The sequence below is a fragment of the Lagenorhynchus albirostris genome, chromosome 7 (genome assembly GCF_949774975.1).
Source record: "Lagenorhynchus albirostris chromosome 7, mLagAlb1.1, whole genome shotgun sequence".
Classification (NCBI taxonomy): Eukaryota; Metazoa; Chordata; class Mammalia; order Artiodactyla; family Delphinidae; genus Lagenorhynchus; species Lagenorhynchus albirostris.
Window position 1 is genome coordinate 24232425 of NC_083101.1, and position 27145 is coordinate 24259569.

The following is a 27145-nucleotide window of genomic DNA, read 5'->3' on the forward strand; positions in this document are numbered from 1 at the left end:
CTCCAGTCTCCCGACGAGCTCATTCTCCTCGCAATCACTGGAGTGATCTTTCTAGAACACCGTCTGATTGCGTCCTTGCAGTGCTTGATATCTGCTGGGGTTCTCCATGACCCACAAGATGAAGTCCAAGGCCTTCTCTGGAATTCCCCCGCTATCTGCTCCTGTCCTGTTGCTCTAGCTAGCGTATTTTTCCCCCATTTCTCACCCTCCTGTTTAAACTCCTACAACACCAAACTGCTTGTAGTTCCTGGCATTCACCATACCCTGCTGTTACTCCCATCTGTGCCTTTGCAAATACTGTTCCTTCTGCCGAAAATGCTGTCACTCCCATCCTCTTTACCCAACTCCTGCTCATCCCTTAAGCCTCTGCTCAGACGCTGGCTCTCTTCTCCCAGGGACTCTGACTGCCTCCACCGCCTCTGCAAATTGGGCTCGTTCCTGTGCTCTGCTCCTCTACTTCCCCCAGCCCCCGTGTATATCTATGATGTATTCACTATTTTGTGTTAAAACTGCCTTTCTTATTCATCTCATCTTGGAGGCTGTACGTTCCTTAAGTGTAAGCTTTGTGTCACACTCTCCTTTGTTCCCCGGTGCCTGATGAGTAGCAGGTGCTTAATGAATGTCTGCTCAGCAGATGAATTATTCTGCATTCATTCTAAAGGAAACATCTAACCAGATGACAGGCAGGAACACATCACTTCTGAGCTGGTCTGAAGGTATCTGAACAGCTGTATCCAGCTGGGAGCATCATCTTTTGAGCAGGACTTTGCCCACCACGTGCGTTCTGGATTCATCTGCTAAATGTGAATATTATTCACTGTGCCCACGGCGTTCTCATGGGAGGCTTCGCTATAATTTTGAGTGGGGCAAACGACGGTCCAGCCACGTGATACTGGAAACGCCGGTAGGTTGCCACTGATCCACAGAAACGTACAGGGGCTAGTAGCCAGATGTGCGCTTCAAACTCTGCATGTGTCACTTCACTTGATCTTCCCAACTGCTCTGTGAGGTGGGTGATATTCTTTTCACACGTGGGGAAGTTCAGGCTTAGGGTCTAACCAAGCAGCTTGCCCATGGTCACTCAGAATTCTGACTTTAAAGTCTGTGTTCTCCGCTCCTGTGCTTTAAGGCCTCTCACCGCTAATTATTCCACCATTTGGGACCCTGTCCATCCACATCTCCAGGAGGCTGTTACTAGATGATGTTGAAGAGTTCACTCCACTGAAATCCAGAACTACCAGAAAGCCACCTTCCACCACTATCAGTGTAGTGACTGTCTGTCTCTCCTCCACACCAGTGGTCTGTAACCTTGCTCATCACCATCACCAGTGAGCTAGCAACCCTTCCCAATACCCCGCCCGTCCCCTCACCCCTCCTCCAGCAGTCTAGTCACCCTGTCCATGCAGGCATTCGTGTACCAACAGCCCCCTTTTCAAAGGAGCGGAGATTGAGCGTTATTTTCTTAGTGAGCCACTCATTTGATATGATCCCCTTCTTCCTTCCCGAGAGCTCACAAACTGGTCATTTCTTCTGGAATATTACCTGCCAGCAAAACCAAACTCAGTATTCCATAAACTAACGGGATTAGGTCTTTGCATTTTTGAAACTCAGTTACTTACTGGTCTTGATCATCCACTGTTTTTCTGTGATCCCTGAGAATATCTAACAGTGAATTGACAGTATCGTCACATTGATGTAATTCATGTGGACTGGAAGTCTTGAAATCATGTCAGGTAATTACCTTGGCCTTCAAAACCCTCTTGCTTGTTCCATTTCTTGGTCTACCACTTCCGCTGAAAATGGTCCTCCTTAACAGTGAAGTTGAAGGAGTAAGGACAGTACAGGAGTGCTTTGTTTTTCATGCCTGTTAATATCCCACCGTGCTTCCAGGTCAGTGACTCCAGCCTCCTGGGCCCTGCTCTGAGCACAACAAATGATAGATCCTTTTTGTTGCCCTTAATTTTTCCAGCTTTTAACTAGTCTTTTAAGATCTGAGCTCATCAAAGAGCTCCTTGAGCAGCCGCATTGATCCATTTGGATGAGTATTTCCCACCCGGCTCTAAGTGAATTCCCTGACTGACTGAATCTTCCAAAAGTACCAGGTAAATACCCTAAATAGCCTTAGAATGATTTGCTTCCACCATTTTGCTCTAGGTGGCAACAAATGCCTAGGCAAGGTATAAGGGGGCAGAGATAGAGAAAAAGCAAACTGCAGCTAAAGAAAGGAAAGTCCCTTCGCACATGAAAGGTGGCACGTTTTAAGAAGCCCCAGCGTTATCTAAAAGGTGAAACAGAGGTGAAATTGACATTCAGCTGAGACTCCACTAAAGAAGCAATCCTCAACAATTCTGCAAAAAGGCCCATTTCCCCCCAAATTAGGAAACCAAATAATCGCTTGGACAGCTTGTTAGAAATGGAGATTGTGAGGCTCTATTTAGGGGGTCAGGGTGAGACCTAAGAACCTTCCTTTTAGTGGTCACTCCAAGGAGAATCTGAGGTGGGCAGGCGCAGGACCACACTTTGGAAAAGCACAGCTTCCTGTCTTGTTATGTTTGCCCTTGTTTTAGTGGCTCAATTTTTAACTAATAAGAGACCAACTCTTTTTCTTTTTCTTTTTTTTTTTAACATCTCTATTGGAGTATAATTGCTTTACAATGGTGTGTTAGTTTCTGCTTTCTAACAAAGTGAATCAGTTATACATGTACATATTCTTTTTCTTAAAGAGGCATGATGTTCAAAAGTAAATGGACGGGGACTTCCCTGGTGGCGCAGTGGTTAAGAATCCGCCTGTTGATGCAGGGGACACGGGTTCGAGCCCTGGTCCGGGAAGATCCCACATGCCGCAGAGCAACTAAGCCCGTGCACCACAACTACTGAGCCTGCGCTCTAGAGCCCGTGAGCCACAACTACTGAGCCCGTGCGCCACAACTACTGAAGCCTGCGCGCCGAGAGCTCATGCTCCACAACAAGAGAAGCCACCACAATGAGAAGCCTGTGCACTGCAACGAAGAGTAGCCCCAGCTCGCAGCAACTAGAGAAAGCCTACGCGCAGCAACAAAGACCCAACGCAGCCAAAAATAAATTTAAAAAAAAGTAAACAGACGGATACATCATAATCAGCTACATCTGTCTCCTCAGCATAGCTTTGCACTTCCTTGGGCTCATGGTGAAGCAGAAGAATGTAAGGATTCTAGTGGTTCTTTATATGGCTTTAATTTCATCACAACCTCCCTCCCCCAAAATCTGTCAAACCAAGACTTAGGTCATTGTTGGGCCCTCCTGCTGAAGTGAGAGGCCAGTGAATTCCAACCACTCGAGGAGGAGAGGGCATAGCACACCCCAATCTAAGGACCCGTGCCAAGATTAGAGCCCACGGTGGGGTAACAGGTGGAAGTTTACGGAAGCAAAATGGCAGGATGTTGCAGGCTCATGAGAGAAGACTGCAGAATCCAGTGTGGAGTGGTGATTTTGTTGGAGCACTTTGGCCACGCTTTGGAATCTCAGGTAGTTTGAATCCCAGCTTTGCCCCTCACTAGCCATGTGACCTTTGGCCAGTTTCTTATCTTCTCTGTGCCTCATTTTCCTCATCCCAAAATGGAATTTAACAATATCTCACTGTTATGAGAATTAAATGGCACTGTATGTGTAAGGTGCTTTGCACAATGTTTGATGCTAGCTGGTAGCAATTTTTAGCAGTTTTTGAGATTTAAGGCTTTAGCAGCCCATGTAGTGAGAAGCAGGACAAGGGGATTCAAAGTCTAGCTCAAGGAATGGTGTATCTCCTAGGTTGATGGGTTAAGATGTATGGTCTAAGTTTAGCAACAGAAAGGGGTGCTTCGTTCCAAAGGAAAGGTCACATGGAAGAGAGTTCACACAATAGGTAAAGACACAGCTCTGAAACTCTAACAAGTGAAAAGCAGAAACAGCATGGGGATGTTTTCAGAGGAGATAAAAGGAAATAGAAATGATATTTCTGTCTGAGAATACCAAGAAATAACTGTCCAGGCAGAATGTGGGCAATGCTTTCCTACCTGCAAGTGGGAGAATGGCCCTAGGGAAGGAATTGGTGAGACCACAGAGAATCCATTCTGCTGGGACATTTGGGACTCAGAAGTTGAGAGAATTGAAACAGATCTGCTCAGTTCCCAGCCTGTCCCAACTTGAGATTTCATCTTACACAAAGCAGAGGAAGCTTTTAACTATTTGGAGACTAAGTAGAAAGTAATAAAGAGAACTGCTGTGCTATTCAACCTTTTTTAGGAAGTAATACAGACAGTGGTAAAAATTCAAAACTATCCAAAAGTTACTTTTCCTTTCCACCCTCTTATTCCCTAGTTTTCCCCAGAGACAAACATTGTTAGCATTTCTTGTCAATCTAGAGCTATTCTGTGTTTAAACAGGCACATATTTATTTAACCAATCAATACTGATGGACATTTAGGCTGCCCTGCATCTCTAAAATGACAGCTTTGCCGCCATCCTTATACACGTCGTGCACTTGAGCAAATCCATCTGCAGAATAAATTCCTTACAAGTAGAGATGCTGGGCCAAAAGGAATGCACGTATTTAATTTAGATATTGCCTAATGAAGTTTCCCTCCAAAGATATCCTACCTGATTACGCCTGTCGACACTATACACACAACAGCTATTTGACAGGGCCTCTGTGATCCCACAGGAGGCATGTGCCTAGCCTTCGCTAACTTTTTTAAAACCTTGCTAGTCTGATGCGTAAAAATCAGAATTTCTGTTTCAGTTGTATTTCTCTGTAAGCAAGGTGGCACACCTTTTTATCATTTAGAATGCCATTTGTTCCTTGTTTACTGTGGAACATCTGGAGGCCCTAATCTTGAGTCGTACCCTTTAATAAAGATCAGACTGATGAAGTAAAATCCGTCATCTTAGCCTTTTTATAGTGAAGAAAGGGAAGCCTGGGAAGAGTCGATCTTTACCAGACATTCTGTGAAAGCAGCTTTCCAGAAGTTCAGGTAACAGTCAGCATGATACCTGCATGCCCTGGAGGTCTGAAAAAGGAAAAGGGGCAGCATGATAATAGCCAGGATGAAGGAATTGATTTCTAATATCCATGTTTCCTTTCCATTTTGGGAGTTGATTAAGAACTGTACACTCAGACACTGTGAATTTCCCTGGTGTATTTGATCAGGGAAGGACGGATTTACATTTAATTACAATTAACATTCTAATATATGGAATCTAAAATCACAGCCACATCGCAGGACTCGCCAGTGGTTTTATTGGGGAAAGGCTGCAGAATTTAAAATACCAAACGGCTTAGTCTAGGCAATCCGCTAAAAAGGGTTAGAATAATTAGAGGAACATCCCCGTAGGCTCATGTTACAAGAAACCTGCAGAAACCTACCTAATCCTCCCCTACTGAATAGGGAATGGTTTAAACATCCACTTTGTACCGCTGAGACCTCAAAAGCAAGAGGTGTTGCTATGCTAACGGCTCCACTAGCCAGTTGCATTCCATGGCTGGATAAAGACGCTGTAACTATATTTAAGGCAATTTTAAAAGCCCTTAAAATTAGGCCCAGTGTATGGCTTCAGAGGCTAACTAGGGGAGTTTGTAATAGAAGCTTCTGAAGAACCTACAAGAATTGGGGAACAGCGAGAGGACCATTTGAAGAGATTTTTAAGCACGAATGAAAACCAGAATAGATTAATCCTCATCTGTATCCCCTCAAGACCTCGTACCCCACATTCAGCTTCTGCTCACACTTGGTCTTGTGCAATTAGAATGTCCAGGACCTGCCCTGAACAGAGTCTGCATTTTATTCATCCAACTTGAACTTCTTTCTGGAATGAATCATCATTTCATTCATTTGGGTGAGTTGGATGGTGTCTGGCGAGTGGAAAAATAACACTCGCAGCTCATGCCCGATTCTGCCATAACTCTTGCAGAGTGCAAAGGGTGATAAAGAATGGACTCTTTCGACATTATTTTACACACTAGCAGCTGTGCTTCCATGGCAACGATAATTTTGTCTTACTGTTCCTTGAGGGCTCCCGTGTGATGCTATTGGGGTATGCATTTAAAGCAGTGGCTAGGGGCAAGTCCGTGAATGCTGTTCCCCACCTGAAGAAAGAAAGGAAAGAAAAGGAATCTTCTTTTAAGGCAGAGAGTGAGCACTGATATGCAGAAATGAGAGGCAAAAAGAAAATCTGTAAGAAACCAAGGGAAAACAGTGTTGGATTTGTTAGAAGTGAATGCTGTGAAGGAAAACAGCAATATTTATGTCAGTATTTTTTTCCTTAAGGCAGGAAAAAGATTGAGTACATTCTTAGTCATGAGCCTCTGTGCAAAAGTGAACTCATGAAATATTTATTCTTTGGACTCAGATCCTGAAATTTATCTGGAATTGCTAAAGTCCTAGATCTCACCGCAAAGTTACAGAGCCCTTCCTCACAGCCTCTTGCTGTCTCCTACACAGACAATTAGAATAAGACATCGTAAAACTTAGCAAGAACAATATCAAGGTAAAATGGATTTTCTGGCAGAAAATGTTCAAGGCCCGCTTGTCTGCTTACAGCCATTCATCGACACCAATGGGTACCAGTTTCACCAAAGGAAAACTCCAGACTCAGAGGTGGAGGCACACATCCTACCGTAGCTCACGCGGGACAGAGACCCCGTTACCACCGAACAAATCGTAAAGGCTCTCATCATTCCTTAAGATGTGGAATGTTTTACTCTGCAGTTTTGCCGAGACCATCATGTATTGTTAAGAACAACTGGGGAATTCGTGACCAGAGTGAAGCTTTTATGAACTGACGCTTGATAAATTACCTAGGGAGAGTTCAATTTTAATGCACTACACCATTCATCCAACAGATATTTACTCCGCTGCCTCACTGTGCCAGGGACTGTATAGATGCTGGGAATTGCTATTGAGGAAGACACCGTCTTTGGCTCCAGACACCTAGTAAACTAATGAAAACAAGAGCTCCCAGTCTACTGTGGATTCAGATAGCACCTGTGCTAACGCTAACTGGACAGTTCCGAGTTGATTGCCTGGAAAATGTTGAAAGAAATACAAATTGAGGAAAAGAAATTTCTGCCAGTTAGTAATCCATATAAAAGAGTAAATAATGCCAAAAAACGTAATTTTGACCTTTTCAGACAAGAGAAAAATGAGGTAGGGGCATCGTTTCTCTCTAGTCGCTTTTAAAAAAATAAAACCACTAAGTTAGTGTAAGAAATCATCTCAAATTAATAGACCTAACATTCGTAATGTGTCACATTTCTAAGTTGTTGGTGCAATTTTCTTCTCAAACCCATTATGAAAAAGGTACAGTTTTTCAATTATACTCTTACCGTCAGATAGTATGTTTGCGCTAAATTCAATAAGAACTTGTAGCAACATGTTGGTGTAATGCCTACTCTGTTTAGTCTCTGCTAAATTAAAATGGAAATGAGTGACAGGTATCCTGGAAACCAGGATGGGTAAATGCACCTTCTCCTGTCTCTCATCCGGACATGGCAGAGATCAAATTATTTCATTGATCTGTAGTTCCTGAGGTATAAATGCTTAATAAATGACTGTCTGAAAATGCGGTGGCTGGGCAGATAAGTGAAATCAGTTACCTAAGGTCATAGCTAAGGGGCAGCACAACCAAAGCTAAGTGCCAACCAGCATTCTTTTAATGTCATTATACTGCTGCTTTCACCATCCACGTGGCAAAGCAGTGTCTCTTGGCACTGAAGAGAGCACAGGGCTCTATAGTCAGGTTGCCTGGGTTCAAATTCCAGCTCTGCCATTTACTGGTTGTGTGTCTTTGGGAAAGTTAATTAGTCTCTCTGTTCCTGTTTCCTTATCTGTAAAATAAGGAGAGTAATAATTGTTCCTTCTTCAAATGTTGGAAGATTAAGTAAATTCATAGATGGCATAGTGCTGGGCAGTCAGAAGTGTTAGCACTTTTTTTTTCTCCTCTGAGGGCATTAATGCACTAGTGTTCAGTCAGCAGGTATGATTCTGACTGACACCATCTGCTGTGATAACATGGTACTTGAGGGGATTCTGCTAAGAGAGTCCCAATCAAGAGTCACAGTTCCAGGCTAATGGGCTTAATTATGAACTAGTAATGATGCTTCCCAGCTTTATTTTTTTTAATTAATTAATTAATTTGTTTTTTGGCTGTGTTGGGTCATCATTGCTGTGCACGGGCTTTCTCTAGTTGTGGTGAGCAGGGGCTACTCTTCGTTGCAGTGTGCGGGCTTCTCGCTGCGGTGGCTTCTTTTGTTGCGGAGCATGGGCTCTAGGCACGCAGGCTTCAGTAGTTGGGGCACATGGGCTCAGTAGTTGTGGCGCATGGGCTCTAGAGCACAGGCTCAGTAGTTGTGGCACATGGGCTCAGTAGTTGTGGCTTGCAGGCTCTTGAACACAGGCTCAGTAGTTGTGGTGCGCGGGCTTAGTTGCTCCGCGGCATGTGGGATCTTCCCAGGCCAGGGCTCGAACCCATGTCCCTTGCATTGGCAGGCAGATTCTTAACCACTGTGCCACCAGGGAAGCCCCTGCTTCCCAGCTTTTTCTTGTCCTTGGCACCCAGAGGAAATGTGTTGTTGTATAGCACACTGGGGTAAGCAGACAAGGGTGCTTGAGGCTCCCGGCGCCCCTGGTCCTGTCCCCTTGCTCCAACAACTGAGAAAATGATTCATCCCACTTGCCACCTTCTGAGGCCTATCAGTTGGGAAGCTTTACTGTGTGTCAGCAACTCCCTGGTGCTTTAGTTCTGATTCGGAACATGGAGGTGCCCCCACTTAGGCTAAAAGTAGATTAGGTGCCAGTTTGCCCCAACCAGGCTCTTCTGGAAGGTGTTTAGAGAACTTATGTGCTGCTGTGTGGGCTGCACAGAAGCTCTTCTTGCCTCCAGGAAGCCTGCTATGAAGTTGAGACATGTGCCAGGATAGGTAAAAGAGTAACTGAGTACAGGCAGCACCTAAGGGTGAACTGCAATCCAGAGAAGATGCCAGACGACTTTGGACAGAGAGGATGTTCCCTGTGTCCTCCTAAGAGACTTCAAGTTGGCACATCACAAATGGGGGACTTCTTGGCCATCCAGACAGTGGAGTTCCGTTAAAAGCAGAGCATCTGTTGAGGCCTTGGCCTTTCTAGCTGATGATTTGGTTGTTTGGAAGGTAGAAGAAACACTGCCCTGCCGGTCAGCAAGGAAGACTGGGTTGGAAGTGTATAAGTGACAAGACCCTTGGAAGAAAATGACCCTGGTGTCTTAGAATCATTAATATGAAATGAGTGGAATTCAGGGTTTAATCTTCCATGTATTCTAATCTTTAGAAGATCAGATTTCAAAAATGTTAAACAAGGGTAGATCTAAAAGGGAATATTTTTCACATGGACTATGAATATATCAGATAGTCTGAAAGATGAAGGCATTCAGAGCCCACAATTTAAAACAGTATTTTAAAGAGAAGGAAGGTAGAACATATGACCAAAAACAAAGGGGCAGAGACCTTTTTTTTTTTTTCCTGCGGTACGCGGGCCTCTCACTGTTGTGGCCTCTCCCGTTGCGGAGCACAGGCTCCGGATGCGCAGGCTCCGGACGTGCAGGCTCAGCGGCCATGGCTTACAGGCCCAGCCACTCTGCGGCATGTGGGATCTTCCCAGACCAGGGCACGAACCCGCATCCCCTGCATCGGCAGGCGGACTCTCAACCACTGCACCACCAGGGAAGCCCAGAGACCTTTTTTTTTAAAAGGACTTCTGTAGGTGCATATTTTGGTCAGAGCAAAATGATGAACAATTTAATAGCAGAGCCATCTTGAGGATGGTATGTGAGATTAACAGGACAGAAGAAGAGCCGCTCAATTTCTGTTTTGTTTTTCTCTTTTTCAACAAGGAAGCCAGTCAGTATACTAACTGCAGAAAGGTGAAAAGAACAAAGAGAATGAAACTGAAGTCCAAGATAAGAGAGAGAGTAGTCAGGAAATATTTTGATGCTTTACAGTCAGTCTTCAGGTTGAGAAAAATGGCCTTGAAGAAAATTTGCATATGTCATTGCTGAGCCAGCACCAGCACACTTTGAAAAACTATGGAGTCTTGGGGAAATGCCAGAAGAATAGACAGGGAAATGTCATACAGATTCTTGAAAAATGAATTCTAAAACCTGGAGTGATAAGCTTGATGGTAATACCAAGAAAAGTTTGAGAACAGATTTTTTTTTTAAGCACTTAGTAAAGTAGTGTTCACTTAGGAACAGAATGGATTTGTTCAGAGTAAGTCATGCTAATCTTTCAAGATTCTTCGTAGGCTAACAGTAGAAGGACTGTCTCTAACCTAATAAGTAGAATTTGTCACAAATCAACATTTAATTTAGATTGTAGATTTAAGATAATCTACATACTTCAGAAATAAGACAAAGATGATTGCTAATATTCAATATCATTCTAGAGGCCTTACCAATGCAATAAGCCAGGAAAACAAAATAAAGAATAAATGCTGGGAAGGAAGAAACAAAATTCATGTGATTATCCTAAAATACAAGTGAATTCCAATTAATAAGAGTTCAGCAAGGTGATCAGAGGTAGAAATACCTTAAAGTCAGTAGTTTCATGTATCTAGTAGTAAAAAAAATTAGAGAAAATGTAATAATTCGTGAGATCCCATTTTCAATTGTGACAAAACTGATATATGGATAGGAATAAAGTTAATAAGATATGTTCCATAACTTTATGGAAAAGTTAAAAATTCTGACTGAAGGACATTTAAGGAGATCTAAATAAATGGTGAGAAATACCTTATGAATACATTCTCCCAAATTAATCCATTATATTTAATGCTGCAAATCATAATTCCAATGGGATTTTTTTGGTAGTAACTTGAATTGTAAAGTCATCTGGAAGACTGAGTGCATGATAATAGCCAAGAAAAAACAAAAGAAAAAGAAAAACGATGTGTGAAAGGAAACAGGATTTGTACTATCAGATATTAAAAAGCCCAAATATTAGCACAAAAGTAATTAAGACAGTCTGGTGCTGGTTTAGCAATAAATAAATAGTTCAATAAAAATATGAAGAATCCAGGGCTTCTCTGGTGGCGCAGTGGTTAAGAATCCACCTGCCAATGCAGGGGACAGGGGTTCGAGCCCTGGTCTGGGAAGATCCCACATGCCGCAGAGTAGGTAAGCCCGTGCGCCACACTACTGAGCTTACGCTCTAGAGCCCGCGAGCCACAACTACTGAGCCCACGTGCCTAGAGCCCATGCTCTGCAACAAAAGAAGCCACTGCAATGAGAAGACCGCGCACCGCAACGAAGAGTAGCCCCTGTTCACCACCAACTAGAGAAAGCCCGCGTGCAGCAACGAAGACCCAACGCAGCCAAAAATAAATAAATAAAAAATAAAAAATTTTAAAAATCATTAAAAAAAATATGAAGAATCCAGAAATAGATACAGGTAGATAATTGTGTATCAGTCATGGACAATCAGAACTGAAACCACTCTTGGCAGGTTTCTTACAGAGGGAATTTGATACAGGGAATTGATTGCATAAGGGATGAAGAACTAAGTAGCTAAAGTGACCAGTGAGGCAACCCAGAAATTAGCAACAGTAGAACCTGCTTATCACTCCTAGAGCTGGAGAGACAAAGAGACAAAGAAATATGGCAGTATTCCAGAGCCCAGGGGCTGGGGCCACAGGGAGTCAGTCTAGTGAAAGCTGAAGCCCTAGGGGACTCAACTACTGCCGAAAACATCCCCTGAGGTAGAAGGAGATGAGGGAGAAATACTTAGCTCCTTTTCCTACCCTCCAGTCTCTGTCAGTGCCTCCCATTGGTCAAAACTACATAGAAACCCAAGGGCAGGGAAACTGGGAAATGCATTTCCTTGGAAATACAGCAGGTCAGGGGCACTCAGGGAGGGTAAGGTAAAGGTAAGGAGAGAGGTGTCCAACCCAGCCTGGGGAGGAGCCAATAAAGAAGAATTTATTTAGGTATTGTGGGCAAAGGTCTCTTTTTTCCTGAAATGAAGAATCAGTTGTCTTAACATCACCCAAGGACATGAAAACATGTGATATGACAGTCTCTATCATTGGGAAGACAAGATGTGTACACAAAGATGTCTGAGGCAGTGGGGTTCTAAGGAGGTCTTGGGATTTTCCTGATGAGTGCATTTGCTGCCTTAAATAGAAGCCGAGGCAGATGGGAAGATGTAGCAGATGGACGGCACTTGGGGCACTTGGCAAGCAGAGAGGTGCGAGTCCTGGATTGTGTCCCAGACTCAGCCAGTTACCCACTGTGTGACCTGGTCACCTCATCCCCCCAGTGGGTCCCCGTTTCCCCATATGCAAAGTGAGGAGGTTGGACTAGGGCCTTGTGTCTCAGCCCTGGCTGCACATTGGATTTAGAGATAGATGATGTAATTAGCCAGGGTAAGGGTTGTACACTGATAGTTTACAAAATCTCCCTTGGTTGATTTTTTAATCAGCTTTATTAAGATATAAATTAGATACCATGCAATTCACCAATTCAAATTGTACAATTTAATAGTTTTAGCATTTTCACAAAGCAGTACAGTCACTACAGTCTAATCTTAGAGTATTTTAACTTCTCCTAAAAGAGACCCCAAAGCCATTAGCGGTCACTTCCTATTTCTCCCCATCCTCCCCAGTCCTAGTTAACCACTAATCTACTTTCTATCTCTATGCATTTACCTATTCTGGTAAATCCTATTCCATTCCATACCAATTCCATTCTATAAATGGAATTATGTTTTCAAGGTTTATTCATGTCATAGCATGGATCAATATTTCATTCCATTTTATAACTGAATAATATTCTGTTGTATGGCTATACCAGATTTTATTTATCTGTTCATCAGTTGGTGGACATTTGGGTTGTTTCTACCTTTTGGCTCTTGTGAATAATGCTGCTGGGAATATTCATGTGCAAGTCTTTGTATGGACATGTTTTTATTTCTCTTGGGTATATACCTGGGAATGGACTTTCTGGGGCGTATGGTAACTCTATGCTTAACCTTTCTGAGAAACTGCCAGGCTGATTTCCAAAGCAATTGTGCCATTTTACGTTCCCACCAGCAGTGCAGAGGGTTTCCTCTGGTGCTTTTCATATTCATCCAGAATTTAAAACCACCTAACTGGATGATATCTGAGTGGCCCTGTTTCTACAATGCTATGATTTTTTTTTTAAATCCAAGATTAGATCCCCAGGGCTGCCCACAGAAGCCCACGTCTGCCCACAGAAGCCCACGTCTGCCCACAGAAGCCCACGTCACCCAGAACTTGGCTGAGCTGTAGTGTATGATTGGTTCCTCAGAGCACCCTGATAACTCCCAGCCTTAGTTTTAAGAGAAAGCCGTGCAAGTTCTGTGTTCCAGCTCAGGACCCTCCCCCATCCCTGCCCTGCGCAGGTCATAGTTCTGGCGATGGATTCTGGAGGATTATTCTGAATAATCATACTGTTATTATACTAAATACTGTAACTATTATAATATAATAATTAATATAACAATGGTATAATCGTATTATAATTATTATAATGTTATAATATTATAAACCTCAATAATTATGCCATTTTTCAGTATGCAACGCATTTTGATTGAGTACCACGTGTCTGGCCTGCTGGGATCCCAGCGTCAGGCAGGGGAGAGGCTCTGGTGGGATTAGGCAGGGCTGTAAAAGTCCCCCAGCCATGCATCTGCAGAGCCGTGTCCACCCCTAATGCAGTCAAGGACATCCCATAGGACACAGTCCCCCCGAGTAGGAACACTAACTTTTCTAGAGTTGGCAGTAGAATGGGAGTAGGGGCTTCCCCCAAGAGAAGGGAGGAGAAGAAACTAGATCTGGTTCAACTTCTCACTTCACATCTACTAACAGGGCACATTACTCACCTTCACTAAGTCCCACTGTAAGAGGAGGTTGGCAGCAGCTTCCTTGCAGGGTAACTGTAAAAGAAAAGCATTAACGCGCCTAGCACGTGCTAGGCACATAGCAGCCCCCTTCTTCCACACCAGATCCTTTCAACTGCCACCTCATGGAAGCAGGGGCTGATGTGTACATACCCCTCGTCCATCACCCTCTGAAAACCAGGACTTGTGACCTCCTTTCCAGAATGCCAGAAGCCTGGTGAATCTCAGTCTCTATTGATGGTGAGCACAGAGCTGGCCTCATCTCCTAAACCTTAGCCACTGGGCCCCGAGGCTTGTGGGCTGCTGAGAGCTGCCGGGCCCTCTGGGTGGGCTTTTCTCTGAGGTCCCTGTGGACAGGACAGCTGCACAACCCCAGTGGATGCCATTTACATCATAGTTGATGTGAATATCACCTCCTGGAGTTCTGCAGGGAACAGTCCACGAGGCCAGGAACAGTGATTTCCTTAACAGACCCATAACCCCACACAGTGCCATAAGTTAGGATCTCCAGGATGGTCCTCCGTGTGTATGAGCTGAGAAAACACCCAGGTCATACCACGCCTGCTTATGAATCTTTGCTCTTCTAGAAACTTACTCTCAGAGATCCAGGCAGCTTCTCTGACCCTCTATTTCTCTTCCCATTTGTCTCTTTCTCAGTCTTCCCCAAAAGTCATGGTAAAGTGAAAATCACATGTTATTAAATACAATTTATCACTCTCTGCACATATATTTATTTCCCTGTTTAACTTTTCACTCTGGGTTTCCTGGAAATAAAACACGCACGCACGCACACACACACACACACACACACACACACACTTTGAACTTGGAAAGACAGGAAGGTACGTGAGCCTACAGCTTCATGCAGGTCTGCGGCAGACATCACTCGTCAGTCACAGCACTCTTTCCTCCGGAGCTGGTACAACCTCAGCATCCTTTTTCGCCTTACGTTCCAAGCAGAAGTGAGCGTCAGTTGGAGATGGCATGGGAGATGGTGTCTATTTACCAGTCCTCAGAAATTCTTGCTCAGAACTTTGCACCACTACGTACAGCCCTGAATGTACCCCAGATCTCTACTATAGGACATCTTGTTCCGTGGGTGTTCATTCTCACATTCAGTGAAACCCGTTTGAAGCTCAATCATAGTTTTCCCTCCTCCAAGCAGCCTTCACTCCCAGCATCCTTTTTTCAATTAATGGCATGCCATTTGCCTGGTCCTCCAGTCTAAAAAATTCAAAAATTTCTGACCCCTCCATGTCTCTGTGTTCTCCCCTTCTCAAATCCTGCCAATAGCCCCCATCCTGTCACTCTCTTCCTTTCAGTGTTTCTCTGGTTTGTCTCTGCTGCCTAGACCATTATAGTCCCCATTCAGACCTTTAATAGGCTGGCTGCAGTGTGGAAGGAGGGCAGGGTGGAAGATGAGCCTTGAGGTGTAAAGTGTCCCAGGCTGTAGGGAATTTTCTCTGTTCTGAGCTCCCAGTCTCCGTGCCTCCTTAGGACAGATATTATTTTCAACATATTTGAGACACAGGAAAATAATGCCCATGGATTTGCAGTTCACACCTTTGTCGTCACATCCCAGCTCCACAGCTTCCATTCATCCTTCCTCCCTCTCTCGCTGCTTCTTTCCTTTTCGCCCTCCCGCCTTCCATTCCTTCCTTTCATCATATATTTATGGAGCACTAATTATGAGCTAGTCAAAGTCTCTACATGTATACAATGGGATATTTAATGTAAAATAGCTAGCCCAGTGCCTGGGATAGAGCAAGTACTGGATAAATAGGTGGGGGAAAGGCTGACTCTCAGACCTGGAAGTGCACCAGAAATCACCTGACCCTGTCACGTCACAGAGGAGGAAACTGAGGCCCAGTGCAGCTGTCCGAGGTTCCTGCACAAAGGTGGGCAGAACTAAGACAAGAAGCCAGGCGTCTCGATGACAACTTGGTGCACGTTTTGCTGCCACCATTACTGCCTCCACGAGGGGGGTGGATACCCTTGGTTATGTTTCAGGTTGGAGAGGTGAAGCTGGACTCTGAACCCAGAAGCCAAAGTCACGCCTTCTTCCACATTCTTACGCACGCGCACAGACGCGCGTGCAAACACACACACACACACACACACACACACGATGTGAGACTGTCCTGAGCCAGGTCTCCAGAAGGCAGCCAGGGTGGACCAAAGACCCAGCTCACGGGACTACGTGGGGACAATGGTGCCGTTTCTTCTGGAAAGCATCCTGCATCTGCAGCAGAGGCCTCCTCCGTACCTCCTTCCCACAGCGCCCACATGCCAGGCCTGCAAGCCCTGCCTGCCCTGCTTCAGAAACAGCTCAGAGGGCTGCTCTTCCGTCCAGTGAGTTTGTCTAGCCCCACCCCGTCACAGTCTCCTAATGAAGAGACTGGGGTGTCTGTCCTCCACGCAGCCCTCAGCACGAACTTTCTAAAATGGAACTCCAGTCATGTCTCGCCTTTGCTTAAACCCTTTCCACTCCTCACTTCCGCTCCAGCCGTCCTGCGCTTTCAACCATCATTCCTTTGCTCAGACTGTTCCTTAGGCCTGTAATAGCCATTTCTACCTTTTCACTTGAAAGACATTCCACGAAACAAATAAGCAAACAAAAAACAGTAACAAGGTAACACACCTTCACTGCTTTAGAGCATGTGAGTTATAAATGAGAGAAAATCAACCACATCAAACAAAAATAAATAAATAGAATTTATTGGACCTTGTAATTAAAAAGGTCAGTGGTAGAACCAGCCTCAGGCAGGGCTGGAACCAGGGGTTCAGATGATACCATTGGGGTGTTTTCTTTCTTTCCATCTAGCTTTACCCTCTGCTCGTCTTGTCTTCCTTGTACATTGGCCACTTCCCACAGATACTCCTTTGTGTCCAGGGAATATGGTCATAAAGTAGCCTCAACTTACATCATCCTCATAGCCAGATCTGACTTATCTGTGTGTCACAGTAGATGCAGTGCCTTGGGCTCACAATACTTTTAGGGGCCCACAAAAATGGTTTCATTTCTTTGAAGTCAGAAGAAAAAAAATGAACTTTTAGTTGAGGAAAATGGTTTAATATCTGATAATATATTCATTTTTATACAAATGCAGTCATAAAATATAATTTTAAATTTTTTATGGAGAAGAGGTGAAAGCCAAAGTGCTTAGGACCCACAAAAGTCACAATAAGGCCCTGTTTGACTCTGAAAAGGAAGAGAGACACTTTTTCTCCGTTTCCATATGTTAAACCTATAGGAAACTCTGTCCCTGATTGGATCATATCCCAGAAAAAGTCACTCTACCTGGAAGGAGGGAAAAGTCTGATTGGCCCACTCTGAGGGGAAATATCAACCTCATACAAACACAAGAAGTGTGGTTTTCTGTAAGAAGGATTCTGTTTCAAGAATGTCTACCAAAATTTGACTCTCTCCCAGTTGATCCCGCCCTTATGATTCCTTCCCCAACACCTTCACCAGCCCCAGAAAAACTAGTTGCCTTGACCTCTATGCTCACTTAGCGGCTTGTTCTAGGGTGATTGTAACTGATTGAATGACAGAATTTCCTACGCTGAGGTGTGAGCTCCTTGAAGACAGAGTGAAGGAGTGGGCAGTAGAAATCTGGTCTATGGGAATGAGCAGAAAGAGGGGTTAGCTCTGCTTAGGGGTGTGAGGAGGAGACCTTTGATCTGGGTCTTAAAGGCTGGAAGTCTTCCTGGAGGAAGGGGTGTTTTAGCTGGGTTTAGGGATGAGGAAGAACTTCAGGGGACAGAAAGAGGTGAAAGGCACAAGGATGGGAAGGACTAGGGTGTAGAGAAGAATACAGCAGGAGATGAGCTGAAAAGAGAATGGGACAAGATCACAGGGGGGCCGTGAGGAAAGGAATTTGGATTTTTTCCACGGAGCGTCTACAGAGGGCTGAAATTGAGTGTAAAATGTTGCATCTTGGTGCCTTTTTCTGCAGAGAAATTCCGTAGTTTTCTAGATTTCCAAAGGGTTCTCTATCTTAAAATGGTTAGGAATCACTAGTAACAGAGAGGTATTCCAGCTCCTGGAGTGAGGAGTGCCACACTCTAGAATGTAATCAGAACAGCTCTCTGGCTAGTGCTCTGTGGAGGATGGGCTGAAGGAGGAGTAGAGGCTGGGAGAGCTTTGGGAATCTGTTTCAAGAGCCTTAGGGCAGTAATAACCGGAGGAGCAGTTGGAATTAGAAGATGTCGTAGCAGTACCATTAATAGGTGCTTTCTGCCTGGTGGGGGTGATGGAGAGGAGGAGAAAGTGATTCCAGGACTTCCAGTTTCTATCATGATCTTGTCGTAGGATGCTTAACAAGTTAGTTTTTAATTTGATGATTGCCTTTGACTTCCTCCTCCCACTTAGACGATGTCTTTTTTTTTGGCTGCGTTGGGTCTTCATTGCTGCACGCGAGCTTTCTCTAGTTGCAGCGAGTGGGGGCTACTCTTTGTTGCGGTGCGCGGGCTTCTCATTGCGGTGGCTTCTTTTGTTGTGGAGCACGGGCTCTAGGCACGCGGGCTTCAGCAGTTGTGGCACATGGGCTCAGTAGTTGTGGCTCACGGGTTCTAGAGTGCAGGCTCAGTCGTTGTGGCGCACAGGCTTAGTTGCTCCGCGACATGTGGGATCTTCCTTGACCAGGGCTTGAACCCGTGTCCCCTGCATTGGCAGGCGGATTCTCCACCACTGCGCCACCAGGGAAGTCCCATGATGTCTTTTTAAAAATAGAAATTACTTCATTTGAAACTTAAGGATTTTTTTAAGGGTTAACATCTCTGATATATACAAATTTCCACTTTCTGCTTTTCCTTTGAGTGCAGTGTTGCCTTTGTGTCCTGTTCTACAATAACCCTGTGGATCTGTTTGTTGAACCTATTTCTCCTGGTTTTCAATGCTTGGAGAACATCTTTTAAAGTACGGACAGGAATATCAAGACTCTCTGCTTTTCTAAATCCTGACTTTTACACCCTCTGCAGCTACCCGCTCCCTTCCCCAGGGCTCAGCAGTGCGGACCGGCTGCCTTTTGGCCTCGAGGAGAATGGGGGCACACCGTTTGCCACCAAAGCTTCGGGAAGGCACCACCATCACCACCACCAGCACCAGCACCACACTAACTATGGCCTCTCGCTGACCCTGGAGAACAAGGAGGGGCCTTTGAGGTCCCCAAACTCCAGCAGTAAATCGCTTACAAGTGAGTAGGAGTGTAGGGGGCATTGTGGGGGAGTGATGCTGCAGGGTGTGTGCGGCTTTCCTAGATGCTCAAGACAGCCCCTTGCAGTGCAGCTCGGAACAGTGGTAATGTCTGTGCTGGATTACCAGGTCTGGGCAAGAGCTGACAAGAGCCTTGTGCATTAGGCAGGGGCCACTTAAAAATTATGATTTACCAGCAAACTGATTTCGTTACAAGAGAGCAAATGTCTCTCCACCTCATTTCATGCCGGTTCTCTGCTTCTGCCATATGCAGCACTGGCTCAAGCAATGGAACAGGGACACACGGGAGTGAGGTGGCTGGAATCTCTCATTCCCAACCACAAGAAAGCCCATTCTGTCCCATTTCTGGCATCCCACTTTTCTGAGAGCAAGGTGTCAAGTAGATCTAGTGCATATTGTTAAAGGTCCCAGCTAGAGAAATTACGGAAATGGAGAGTAAGCAAATTAGAAACGTTTCTAGCAACTTGCCAGAGCAATTTTATATGTGTTAAAACTAATTAAAAATGTGGGCTTAGATTTTGTATGACTGTTCTTTTCTTTTTCTAGAAAATCACTTTTATTATATTTTACCAAAGAATCGGTCTGTGATAGGAGGTGGGGGAAGAACTTGTTCTTTATCACATATGGTTTGAAAAAGTGCCAAGGTAGAGGCAAGAGTCAAGAGGCTTCGATTCTAGTTCTCACTGTTGAGCCAAGTCCCCACTTGGATCCTTGGTTTTCTCGTCTGTGGAATGTGGTGGAGGGTATTGAGAAGATGACCAAGGAGTCTTCCAGGTCTGATATTTCATAAGTCTGTGGGCTGGTGAAGAGGATGAGCCATTGAGCCTTTACCTGTAGATCACAGGTAGCAATTCTGGGTTGGCGGAGCTAGAAATGGGAACTCATCATCCACTTGGTGTTGAAAAATCAGTCCCTCATCACTATCCGCACTGCCCTGGCCCTGGGCCAGGCCTCATCCTTTTGTATCTGGACAGCTATAACAGGCCTCTACGGGCACCTCCTCCAGTGGAGTCTCCAAATTGTAGCTGCTAGAGCGAGAGCACTCACCAAAGAGCTCTGACCAAATGCCTTAAGACCTTTCCATGGTACTTCACTGTCCTGGGATAAAGCCAGCACTTCTGAGCATGGCCACACACAGACCTTCACAGCCTGGCCCCTGCCAAGGTCTCCAGCCTTCCCCCACACTCCTCACTACACTCTAGCTACGTGGAACTCCTCTCCTCTCATGAAACACTGTGCCACGTCCCAGCTCTGTCATTTGCACCTGCTGTTCCCTCTGCCTGGAATGCTTTTCTCCACCCTAATGAACTCCTACACATCCTTCAGGAACCAGCTCAAAGGTTGTCAGTGAAACTTTCTCTTTACACCCCTCCCCAATTCCTGGCTTTGGAGTGCCCTCCCTCTTGCTCTATATAATTAAATAAATCTTTGGTCGCTCTTATTGGGGGTATCTGCACAGGCATCTGTCTCCCCCACTGGGCTAGAATTGTATCTCATTCATCTCTTTATTCTAGCTTCCCAGATCCCAATTGCTATGAGTACTTGGCACAAACTTTAATACGTAATGAATATTGAATATTTAATGTATTAATGGATAAAAACAAGCTAGTGGGAGGAGTGGTGGTGAACTAATCCAACTTTCAGAAATCAAAATCAGTGAATTTGATTTTAGAAGCATAACATGGTTTTTTGTTTGTTTGTTTGTTTGTTTGTTTTGCGGTACGCGGGCCTCTCACTGTTGTGGCCTCTCCCGTTGCGGAGCAACAGGCTCCGGACGCGCAGGCTCAGCGGCCATGGCTCACGGGCCTAGCCGCTCCGCGGCATGTGGGATCTTCCCGGACCGGGGCACAAACCCGTGTCCCCTGCATTGGCAGGCGGACTCTCAACCACTGCGCCACCAGGGAAGCCCATAGCATGGTTTTTAAGGGCACATTTATCTGTCTGTTAGCCTGAACACTAATCATTCCCATTTGCATAGTGCTTTTCCATTAATAAAGCATTGGCACATGAATTACCTCACTTAATATTCACAGCAGCCCTGCAAGGTAAGTAATTTTATTTTCATTTGAAAATGGTTGAGAGGCTCAGAGAGGTAAAGTAACCTGCCCAGGGCCACTGCTCATATTTGGGAGAGTTAGGCCTTGACACCTCGACCTTAAATGTTCTCACATCCCATCTGCTAGTGCATTCCCGAGAGATTCAAGCTGCCAGAGGAGAAGCCAGACAGAAAGGCACTGGGAGTCGGGCTCTGGCAAGCATCTTTTATCACCTATATCTCTCTGCCCTTTCAACCTTTCCTTATTCACTTGCAGAACTGAGTCCAGGAACACCTGCCCTGTTCAGCGAAGCCGCTGCCCATCTAAAGAAGCTGGAACTGGAAACTGTGAAGGCTGCTGGACCCTGGCCTGCTCTGCACATCAACATAAATAAGGTGCCAAGGACTGGAGCTGGGCAATGAGCATGGACCTGGGGTTCACTCATACCTCTCATTATTACCCTGCCTGCCTCCTAAACTATGTGCCTTTGTCTTGGAGGGATTTCTACTCAATCTTTTTCTGCTCAGCATGTCTCTTAGGAGCAGAAATTCACTTACATTCTTTTGGGGTGGATTACAGCACTAGGGGCTGCCCCCAGTGCTGAGGCCCAACAGGCTGGATCTGTTAGTGGTCTCCCCATCCTTCTAACTGAAAGTTCCATGAGAGAAGCATCCACATTTACCTCTTTCCGTTTTTTACCCCTCTGTATTAGTCTGCATTGGCTACTATAACAAATTACCATAGACCCGGTGGCTGAAACAACAGATATTTGTTTCTCACTTATCTGGAGGCTGGGAAGTCTAAGATCAAGGTGCCAGATGACTTGGTTCCCTGGTGAGAGCTCTCCTCCTGTCTTGGAGCTGGTCCCCTTCTCACTGTGTTTTCACTTGCCAGAAGAGAGGGATCTTTCTTTCTTCCTCTTCGTAGAAAGCCACTAATCCCATCATGAGGGCCCCACCCTCATGACTTCATCTAAATCTAATTACTTCTCAAAGGCCCCGTGCCAAATACCATCACAATGGTGGTTAGGGTTTCGACATATAAATTTGGAGAGAACACAGTTCAGTCCATAGCACCCTCTATCTCACTCAGACAGTACCTGGCACATCGTAGATGTTCAGTAACTGTTTGCTAATGGAAGGAAGGGAGGGATGAAAGTAGGGAGGGCAGGTGGAGGAAGGGACAGGGCAGAAACCAAGCTCTCTTTTGGCTAGACCTGTTCTTATATCCAAATGGGTAGCCTTATAAAAGCCAAGTTTTATCTTAGAACTGTAGAAAGCTGGTGCTGAATTCAATCTGTCATTTAGTTCAGCCTTTTCAACGTCTGAGACCAGAGGAAAGGTAATGGCTTTCCCAAGGTCACAGAGCAGTGGTGAAGCCTTGGGCTCCCGACTCCTGGTCCAGTGCCCTTTGCACTCCAACATGCTTCTTCATTTTCTACACCAGGATTTCTCAGCATAGGCCCTAGTGGCATATTGGCCTGATAATGTTGTGTGGGGGGCTTCCCTGTGCATTGTAGGATGTTTTACAGCACCCCTGGCCTCTCCCCACTCGATGCTAGTAGAACCCCCATCCAGGTGTGACAACTAAAATTGTCTCCAGACATTGCCAAATGTCCCCTGAAGGGCAGAATTGCCCCTGGTCGAGATCCACTGTTGCACACATATTTTAATTTTTAAAATCCCCATAGGAATAGTATTCTTTACTCATGGGTCATTTTTTCCCACCCTAAGGCTTAGCTTTGCCCCTTTATAAGAGGGAATAGGAGGAATTTGGGAGATCTGGCCTGGAAAGCTCCCCCTCCTTACCTGCACTGGTGAACGTGGGAAGGTTATACCTCCTATCGGGGCTGTTCCTCCACCCCAGACATCCCTCTAGCCTGCACTACACTTCCAGCATTTCTCAGAAGACCCTCCACTCCCTTGCAATCCCACACCCCAGCGGGGCAGCCTAAAGTCCCTCTGATCACTAAAGGGCCCCAACTTCAGGACACCCTGTTCACCCACTTTTTCTTTGATACTACCCTCCCTGATAGCCAGCTGGAAAAAAATTCCTCCTGCAGGATGGCACTTATATTCTTTCAGTCAATAAATCTTTATTGAGCAGGCCTCTGCCAGGTGTTGGGAGTCAGCCTGATGGATTGTGTGCCCCTGGATTTGTCTTCTCTCTCTTAGTATCCTGACTGTCAACTTTTCTTCTGCAGCCCACACAATAAATTGTTTTAACAAGAACTTACCTGGAGTTTGGCAAAATCCAAAAATATTTTGCAGGGAAGTATAGCATACAGTAGCAGAGAACTCACAAGCTCCAGGTAATTAGTGGTTGCACAAATATTGGTGGGACATCACCAATAATGGCTTGCTCTGGGTTAAGATGTAGCTGAGACAGCTGTGAGTTACTGAGCATTTCCCTGGCGCTCAAGCAACAATACCCCTCTTTTCTCCTCCGCTTGAAGAAATGCATCAGTGAGCAAGTAGGCTAGAGTGATGTCAGATAACCTTGACTTTGTCCTAATGCATAAGCAAAGTATATTACTTCATACTATGATTCTTTTTTTTTTTTTTTTTTTTTGTGGTGTGCGGGCCTCTCACTGTGTGGCCTCTCCCATTGCGGAGCACAGGCTCCGGACGCGCAGGCTCAGTGGCCATGGCTCACGGGCCCAGCCGCTTCGCGGCATGTGGGATCCTCCCGGACCGGGGCACGAACCCGTGTCCCCTGCATCAGCAGGCGGACTCTCAACCACTGCGCCACCAGGGAAGCCCCATACTATGATTCTTTATCATTAATAAAACAATCCTCACAACTCATCATGATACCACAATTGGGAACCAACGGTTTTGATGGCTTTTAAGGTTTTTTGCGGTCTGAAGAATCCTCTGATTTGTCTAAGGTTTGGATATGTTAATGGTGAGAAGACGTTTGGTTGCCCAATTCCAAAAGCATACCCAAAATTATCACAGGAATTTAAATCTCATCAGATTTCAAATGTGTAAACAGTTTGTATCAACAAGTGAAAACTGCATCTGATCATTTCTTTATCCCCAAATGACATCCTCAAACAGAAGACCATTTCCAATTATAATAGTATCAAAGCCCAATTATCATTCATTTGTATGTTTTGAAATCTGTTTTTCCATATTGAACGATAAAGCCTCTTTTCTCAATTCAAATTGAATGTAAAATACAAAATATGGCCATGCAAAAGAGAGAAAGCACAGCATTCTGGGTGCCGTCCTCCAGGCTGTAATTATGGTCTTGTTGTAATCCACATGTTTATCCCTCATAGAGATGCCTTTGTTGCAAACATATTCATGTAATAACACTCAGATTTTCCAAAATTTATATTGGTCTTCACCTGAGTCAAGTTATAGAGCTGAAAGGTAGCTCCTTCTTTTCAGAACAAGCCAGCTTGAATTTATATCCAAAAAGCAGTTTAGAATTAATAAATTCAAGGGGAAAATCAATGCTAAATTCTCACTCTTATTTTAGCAGCATTCAATTTTTTTTTTTTTAAAGTAGGTCTTCGGTCATTACTGTCAGTATAACCATATCCCCTGAAGCAATTGTCAAAAATCTCAAATGGGCTTTAGGACCAGTTCAATTCTTGTATTCCGGCATATCATTCCAAAAAATTAGATCTAATTAAAAAATTAACTCATCATACACCAGTGAAAACACCCATGCTAGTATTATCTTTTACATATCTTTTCAACAACTATCTTAATGTAACAGGATTTACATGTACAAGATAAATTCTACTAAAACTATACTGTAACTAATAAACAAGTTACTGTTTTGTTTCAGAGAACGCTACGTCTCTTAGGATCCTGACTCCATTCAAAACAGTCTATTGTCTTTATACTCAGCTTGATCTTAGGACCATTAGTGTCCTCATATCCGATGCTCTCTTTGTAGTTATGTATTGTTTTCTAACCAAAGATTCTAATGTGAGAGTGCCATTCATATCCTTTTTTCCCACGTGATTGTCATGATAATCTTATGAAGAAAGAAACAGCCTCAGAGAGGTTAAGGGGTGCCAGTGTGGCTGGTGGGCAGGGGCTCTAGCTTCGGAGTCACCCAGTCTGGGTGTGAATCTTGGCTCTTCTGTGTACTTCCTGTGTGACCTTGGGCAAGTGACTTGCCATCTCTCTGCTTTGTTTTTCTCATCTATAAAATGGGGATGGTGATAGTATCTACCTTCAAATGGGATGGTTAAATGAGAGGATTCAATGAGATGTGCATATGAAATCCGCCCCCCGCCCGCCCCTTACCCTCCTTGTCCTTCATCTCCATCACCACCACCATCATCATCATCTTGTTTATGGTGCTAGTAAGGGAAAGAGCGGAGATTCAAATCCAGGTCTTCTGTCTCTGCTTATCTTACTGTTTTGTGAAATTGCTGGGTTCAGCTTGTTCTACCACATTCCCTCCATATGTTTGGAGGTCCTGCTGGGAAACTGCATTCTCGGCCCTCTTTTCTTTATTCAATGATGTCAACCAGCCAGTTGCCCTATGCTTCCTCTGGAGCTTTCATAAAACCCCTACTATGTGTATCCAGGTGCTCAATAGGACTTTTGAATTAGTGAATTAGATTAATTTTGGAAATGGCAGAATTGGAGGCCTTTAGAACATTTTGTTCTTGCCCTGGTACATTGTGGCTAATGTGCCGTATTAAGTCGCTAAATTGACTTTTAGAAATCATATGGTCTTGTATCTTTCTTACTAAACACATACCTTCCAATAATAACCATATATTATTATAATCGTCTTCAGTAGACATGTATTAAGCACGTGCTGTGTGCCGAGCACCGTATTAGCGCTGGGATATACAATGGCCACAATAGGCATGCTTAACAATATGACATTATTTCCCAGAGTATGATGTGTGTACCCTCAGAGACGATTTCAGGTTCTATACATGGATGAGTATTTTTTAATAGTTACATAATTATCATAATTTATGTCATCATAAATATAATAGCCACCAAGTCTATGATGTCAAAGATACTATTGCTTAGGACACACTTAAAATTGGTGGTCCCAGCGTAATCCACCTTAACCGGATTGTACGAATTATAGGTACATGTTTAGTTAATACATGAGAAATGGCAAAAATAGCAAAGGTGGTACCAGATTATTGAAGTCTGAGACACTCTAAAATGAGGCAACATAGATACAAATTTCTCATTGAGAATCACAATTTTCAGCAAGATTATTGTAAAAATACCAATTAGTATTTTGTACTCTTTCCCTTAACCCAGCAAGTCACAGAATTGGGTCTTTATATGTAAGAAGTAGCAGTTATGGGGGAAATAGCACTGCAGCTGGGTGTAGGAAACTCGGAGCTTGAGTCCTGGCTTTACCTGCATGAATACTGGAAGAGTCTCTTCTCTTTGGACCTTCCCCATCTTCTGACTCATGGGCTTCCTAATACAACCTCTCCCTGCTTCACGTGAGAATGAGAGGATTGAGAGGATGTGCTTGTGAATCCTTTGCAAATAGTAAAAGCACTGGTACAAACATAAGGAGTTAGTGACACACTTTTCTGTATGTTTATGTCTTTGGGTTATTTGCAGTGATGATTGATGGGAAAGATTAATGTATGTGTTTTCTTAGTTCTTTGTTTACAGTCTGTTGCGTGTATTTTGGTTCATCTCAGGCTGAAGAAAAAAAGGTTTCTGAGAAGACTCTTCAGACCCCACTTTTGCCTTCCCCCGTGGCTGATCACGTTAAGTGTAACATTTTAAAAGCCCAGCTGGAGAATGCTTCCCGAGCGAGCGCCCAGGTGCGTACCATGCATGCAAGCCTTTGATTTCACGTTGCGGGATTTCCTCTGTGCCACGTAGAAGAAAGAGGCATTCTAGGACTGAGACGCTGTGTCAGTCAGGGTGCAGCCAGGAGATAGGAACCACACCTGTTATGTGCACAGAGTTTTTAATATAAAGAGTTATTAACTGGTATAGCTATAACTGGGTAAGTGAAAGGGCC

At 44.5% G+C, this 27145-nt stretch overlaps 1 protein-coding gene across 1 annotated transcript in view; it reads left to right on the plus strand.

The window, feature by feature from the left end:
• Positions 1 to 27145, plus strand: part of EPB41L4B (erythrocyte membrane protein band 4.1 like 4B) — a 144130-nt gene that overhangs the window by 83150 nt on the left and 33835 nt on the right. The window contains exons 16-18 of the mRNA XM_060154664.1: positions 18887 to 19101; positions 21434 to 21552; positions 26817 to 26942. Of these exons, the coding sequence (XP_060010647.1) occupies positions 18887 to 19101; positions 21434 to 21552; positions 26817 to 26942 (460 nt within the window). The remainder of the gene's footprint in view (positions 1 to 18886; positions 19102 to 21433; positions 21553 to 26816; positions 26943 to 27145) is intronic.